This window comes from Bison bison, unplaced genomic scaffold (genome assembly GCF_000754665.1).
Source record: "Bison bison bison isolate TAMUID 2011002044 unplaced genomic scaffold, Bison_UMD1.0 scf7180017864180, whole genome shotgun sequence".
Lineage (NCBI taxonomy): Eukaryota > Metazoa > Chordata > Mammalia > Artiodactyla > Bovidae > Bison > Bison bison.
This window is the reverse complement of record NW_011494752.1, coordinates 8,019,752-8,025,701: the sequence shown is the minus strand read 5'-3', so window position 1 is coordinate 8,025,701 and position 5,950 is coordinate 8,019,752. Positions and strand designations below refer to the sequence as shown.

At 53.6% G+C, this 5,950-nt stretch overlaps 1 protein-coding gene across 1 annotated transcript in view; it reads left to right on the top strand.

Moving 5' to 3' along the window:
- The window catches only part of MAP2K3 (mitogen-activated protein kinase kinase 3), an 18,118-nt gene extending 12,770 nt beyond the window's left edge, over positions 1-5,348 (top strand). The window contains exons 9-13 of the mRNA XM_010842862.1: positions 280-407; positions 837-914; positions 2,611-2,750; positions 3,800-3,845; positions 4,340-5,348. Of these exons, the coding sequence (XP_010841164.1) occupies positions 280-407; positions 837-914; positions 2,611-2,750; positions 3,800-3,845; positions 4,340-4,423 (476 nt within the window). The 3' untranslated portion in view covers positions 4,424-5,348. The remainder of the gene's footprint in view (positions 1-279; positions 408-836; positions 915-2,610; positions 2,751-3,799; positions 3,846-4,339) is intronic.
- The last annotated feature ends 602 nt before the right edge of the window (positions 5,349-5,950 follow it).

Below are 5,950 nucleotides of genomic sequence, written 5' to 3'. Positions count from 1 at the left end.
CTCAGGGTGGATACTGGGTGGTTTACAGTGCTCATACTGTTAGTGATGGGTTCCCTGCATCTGGGTGGACCCCAGAGCCAGAGGTTGCACTGGTAAGTGGAGGCTGAGTCCCAACTGTGAAGCTGCAAAGACATGGTCCTGGGGGAAGCCCTGGTGGAGCCAACTTCTCTCCCCACCTATGGCTAGAGGCCGGGGCTCCTGACTGTGTGGCTACCAGCTCTGACCTGGGCAGTGGGGGCCAACAACCAGTAGCTGAAAGGCGTGTCCTACTTCTGGCAGATGTGAAGCCGTCCAATGTCCTTATCAACAAGGAGGGCCACGTGAAGATGTGTGACTTTGGGATCAGTGGTTACTTGGTGGATTCCGTGGCCAAGACAATGGATGCTGGCTGCAAACCCTACATGGCCGTAAGTGGTTCCCAGGTCATGCCCAGAGGAAGCAGCCAGGCTTAGGCACCTAGCTGTGTCCTCCTGCTCCATCAGGAATGAGGCCTCCCCAGACCCCGAATTTCCTTCTAGAGGGAGTCTCCTTCTCAGCCCTCTCCACCCCTTTCTGACTGGCCCCACGGTGTCCATTTGGATGATAGGTTTCACCTCAGGGGGGTGGCTGGTGGGGCCTGCGAGAGTTGCCGATACCCCAAGGTGGGACCCCCAGGTGTGGCAGCTGTGTGGCAAGACTTAGGCTTCCACCTCGAGACCCGGGCCCTCACCAGCCTCAGCTTCCACACTTGCTCTGGGGGAGGTAGGATGGGTGAGCACTGGCCCCTAAGTTTTTGTGGGGGGCAACCAGACCCAGCTGAGGGGGACTGGGTGACCCTCCTCTGGCTTCTCTTCCAGCCTGAGAGAATCAACCCAGAACTGAACCAGAAAGGCTACAATGTCAAGTCCGATGTCTGGAGCCTCGGCATCACCATGGTACGGCCTGGGGCACCCTTGCTGGTCGGGTGGAGCACAGGTGGGGGCTGTGCCAGGTCTGAGGGCTTCTGGGGGCCAGATAGTCTAGCCTGGACAGAAGGGTTGGTTGGCTTCACAATGTGAGAAGAGACAGTGCCATCAAAGATTATGGTGTCCTCAGTGGTGTGTCCGCAGATGCCTCACGCCCTCCCTGGGTTAGGGCAACGTTATGCCGCTCTCGTCGGTGATGACTTCCTGTTGGATTTCCTCAGGGCTCGTGGTGCTCACTGAGAATGCACAGCCAGCCCCAGACCAACTGGCTCCCTGTGCAGGAGGGCTTCACGACAGTGGCGAGGCTCAGCGACCTGCCCTACTCATTTTTGCTGCTTCTCCACGTTTACTCCCACAAATAATGCCATACTATGTGTCTCTATGCCCAGAGGCTGCTTCTGTTTTCATTTTTTGAGCTCTTTTAGAAAAAATTACCAGGAGAGAAATGACTAGGTCCAAGGTTTTTGTCCTTAAGCTGTTTTCGTCCTTAAGTTCTGGTGGCCACTGCATCCTTCTCTGCAGCCCAGGCAGGGTCCTCACTCCTGTGTGCCGGAGTCAGTGGAAACTATAGGGAAGAAAGGCTGTCTTGGCCCTATGAAAATCCAGGGTCATAGCCATTCCCGCCACACTGTGTCACCTCCATCTGCGGGCCTGTTTGTGTCTTGGCTGGAGGGGAGCCTAGAACCTGATGAGAAGGTGCTTTTTGAGCACAACTGGTGACCTGTTTGGGTGCGTCTGCTTGAGTTGAGGTGTCTCCTGTTTATTATGGTGATCGCTTGTCAGGGAGGTGGACCTGAGTTTTCATGTCAGCAGTCAAAATTGGAAGCAGAGTTTGTTGTGAGCCAGCCATTCTTTCCTACAAATGACTCCTGCAGGCGAGGCATGGGGCACAGGGAGATCTGGGTCTCGTAGAAGCGATGAGGCCATGGCAGCCTTGTGTCCAGGGAGTCGAGGAGAAACAGTGGCAGGATCAGAGTAGAAAGGCGTCCTGGAGGGGAAGCATTGGAGGTGCGTTCCCAGGCGTTGGTGGCTGGGTGGTGGGGGCTTTGTGGAGGAGAAAGGCTGCAGACTTCATTTCCTAATGGGGCCTCATAGATTGCTGCACAGCCCAGAAGATGAACCTCTCAGTCTAACATTCCTCCTGCAAGCTCATGAGAATCATTTCATTTCCCGCTTGCCTTTTCAGTAATAACAACAGCCCACATAAACGGCAGCAGACACTAAGGTGTTGCTGAGACATTAGGGAGGAGGGAGTGGTTTGTGGGGAACTTCGAAGCTGATCGCTCTTCTAAGGCGCTTTGCTGACAGCGGCTTTATGGGGAGCACCCCAGGCTGCCAGCCCTCTGATTTTTCCAGGTTAGCTGGAACCTGGGTTTTAATGCAAAACCTTCTGAATTCAGATTGTTTGAAAACCTGATAGCCAAGCCAGTCAAAACTCAGGGTTGAATTTGTACCATGAGCTATATAGTCTTTGCTGGCTGGGACAGAAGAACCAACTCCTCTGTCCCTTGGCTTTCATCTTTGGACTGATGTCACCTGTCAGCCCCTTAACCTGCCTCACAGTCCAGCTCTGGCTGCTGGACTAGGACAGGCAGGATCTTTGGAGGCTTTGCTTCCGTGTGGGAGTGTGGGTGTCTCTGACCCAGCAGTGCTATCTCCACTGCAGATCGAGATGGCCATTCTGCGATTTCCTTATGAGTCCTGGGGGACCCCCTTCCAGCAGCTGAAGCAGGTGGTAGAGGAGCCGTCCCCCCAGCTCCCAGCTGACCGTTTCTCCCCTGAGTTTGTGGACTTTACTGCACAGTGGTGAGTCTCAGCCCTGCTCAGACCTGAGGGTCTCCCTGAGCCCAGTCAGTACCCTTCCCTGCCCTGGCCAGATCCCATCCTCCCTGGGCCCGGTCTCCTTTTTGAGCAGATAAACCCCAATAACAGCATGAAAATAGTAGGCAGAAATAGAGTATAAGGATAATTTGACAAACTATGGTCCTGGGAAGAGTTTTTAATACAGTTCCTCTAGAAATGGACAGATGACATAGATCAAAAAGAAAATGAAGAGTATATGGAGGATTTAAATGCACAGTGAATTTGCTTTTGTTGATGTTTAGAACTTTGTATCACATTAAAGAATGCCCACAAGATCCTTATAAAGATTACTTATGTTTGAGATTATAGAGGAAATAAGGGAAAAGGCAGGAGGTAAAGTCGTATAGGCCACATTCTCTTAACTATAATTAGATGGAACAGAAAATACAAACTATAGAGATAAAAGCTACAAGGAAATTAAAAGTAAATTCTTCTAATATACTCTTGGGTTATAAGAGAGATCTAAAACATAAAATTATAAAGTAGTGAGAAGTGAAGACTGAGAGTATAACATACCAACAGCTTTGTGCTGTGGCCAGAGAGACGCTCAGGGGAGAATTCACAGCCTTTCTTTCTTTCACTGGAAAATAAGAAAGTCTGAAAACAGGTGCGCCTGGCAGACAGGGTCATTCTCTCCCAGCACCCATGGTAAGGAACTTCCTCTCTCGATTAAGGACTCCAAGCATATGATGGTTAATGGTAGCATTTTAGTACTGGGATCATTGGAAATCTCCTAGGTCACTATAGAGATAAGAAAGCTCACACCCCAGGAGGCAAAGAAACTTGGTCCAGTCTCTGTGGTGGGCACCATGGATCCCACTCTGCCCTTGGAAGCCCCCAGGACAGGTCAGTCCTTTCTTTCCTGAGCCTCGGGAGCATGTGTGTCTCCTTGCTGCTTGGGCAGGGCTGAGCCCAGCCTGACTTGACTGGCCTGGATGGGCTGGACTCACTTCCCTGCCATCCTGGCCCCAGCATACCCTGTTCTCTCCTAGCCTGAGAAAGAACCCCGCGGAACGCATGAGCTACCTGGAGCTGATGGTGAGTGTGGGTGGGGCTCTCTGGGAGAGGGCTGCCTCTATGCACAGCAGTGGGCAGCTCCTCTGGCTTGCCTCTGCATTCAGAATTCTTTGAGGAACTTTGTCGTTCATTCTCTCATTCACTTGTGTACTCTGGCTCCCTCTTTCACCCTTCATGCCAGGCTCTTGGAGTGGGGCAGAGGGCCAGCAGGGCAGGTGGGCCATTTTATTTGGAGGTGTCGGGAGGTTTTGCAGGGGAAGTGGGCCTCAAAGGATGAGTGAGGACCTCCTCGCCGATGGAGAGGGCACTCCACTTGGAATGCCCATTGTGGACAGAGTCCTGGCGTGTGCAGGCAAGAGCAAGTTGAGGGTGGCAGTGAGAGAGCTGAGGAGGAAGCCTGAGCACTCTCTACCTGGGGGGCCTCCAAGGGCGGGGGCGCTGGGAGGGTCGGGGTGCAGGGCAGGACTAGGAGGTGGCTGGCTGCCCTCCAAGGTGACTGCCTTCTGTACCCTCAGGAGCACCCTTTCTTCACCTCGCACAAAACCAAGAAGACTGACATCGCTGCCTTCGTGAAGGAGATCCTGGGAGAGGACTCGTAGGGGCAGGGCTTGGACCTTCTCCAACTGTCTGTTGGGGCAGTGCTTGCCCACACCCATAAGCTACTGCCGCCCTGGCCTGGGCACCCAAGAGGAATCCAGGGGGCTGCTCCTGCCTGACAGGCAAGGTCCCAAGTGCCAAAGAACCAGACCGTCGGGGACCCCCAGTGCCTCTGCCCCTGCTGCTCCAAGGACCCCAAGACTCTGGACTTGGAGGGGCCTGATGCCCCTCACAGAGAAGGCAGCCCTGCCTTGTGCAGGCCACTACCTTGGCTCAGCCCTGGATGCCACCCAAGTTGTATATTTTTTTATCTCTCGACTGAATGGACTTTGCACACTTGGCCTAGGCTGGCCACACCTCTCTCCTGGCATTGGTGAGGGGACCCAGCATGGGGATGAGCCACGTGAATTCCCTGGAGCCCCCACAAGGCAGGTGCCAGAGCCGCCGAGGCCTTCACCCCAGCACTGGCAGACGGGGCGCTAAGGGCACCGGGGTCACCTTGCCCTTGCCTGCCGCCTCTAGGGGTGTAGTTTCACCTTTATTTTTTTAATTTATCTTCCTGATTTTTTCTTTCGCTTTGTGGGTTTGGCTGGTTTTTCTTGCATGGTTTGGAGCCGATCACTTTTCTGTCACCTGCTAGGGGACCAGCAGGCTAAGACCTGCCCTGTCTGCTCAGGCTAGGGTCTTGGGAGATGGGCCTAAGGTCTCCACTCAGAGAGGTGCTAGGGGAGCCATCCAGCTCATTTTCCTTGGGGACCGGCTCGAAGGGGGCTGTGGATTTGCTTTTGGTATTGTTTAAAAATATATATATATATTTTTTTTTTTTTGAAGAAAGGACTGCCTGTCCAGGGTCCTGTCCCTGATGGGTTGGGGCAGTTGGCTGATTGCTGTTTTAATTAAAAAAAAAAAAAAAAAAGTGGGGCAAAAGGTTGTGTGACTGTGTGTCGGAGCTGTGAGCCCTCCTGCTGCGCAGTGGTGGCTGGTGGCTCTGAGGCACAGGGCCAGGCAGCATGGTCAGGGGGCCTCTGACCTTCCAGGGCTGTGCGCTTCCACACGTGAGGACACGAGGCTGCCTCCAGACTGTGATGAGGCTCCAGGCCCTTGCTGGACGCTGGACAGAGCGCAGACTTGGGCCTGGTCCCCAGGGGCACTGACGAGTGCCTTGTCAGGTGCTGCACCTGGGCTGGGCGGCCACCTCACTGAGGGTAATTTCATTATCCCCAGCTCACAGATGAGTCCAGAGAGGTGAAGTAACTTGTCCAGAGTCACACAGCTCATGATTGGAGAACTAGGCTCTGGGGCAGAGGGAGTGGGGCAGCTGGAGGACGGCCCCCTTGGCAGGGTTCTCACTCTGTGATCCTTGAGGCCTGGGCTGAAACTCTCTTCCTTCAGACTGAAGTAGAAGGGAATTTACTTGCTCACATAAGCGGAAGTGTGCCTGGCTTCAGGCACCGTGGAATCCGGGAGCCAGGTTAATCTCCTGTGGAACTTAAATCCACCTTACTTGTTTTCTTTGTCTCAGTTTTGTA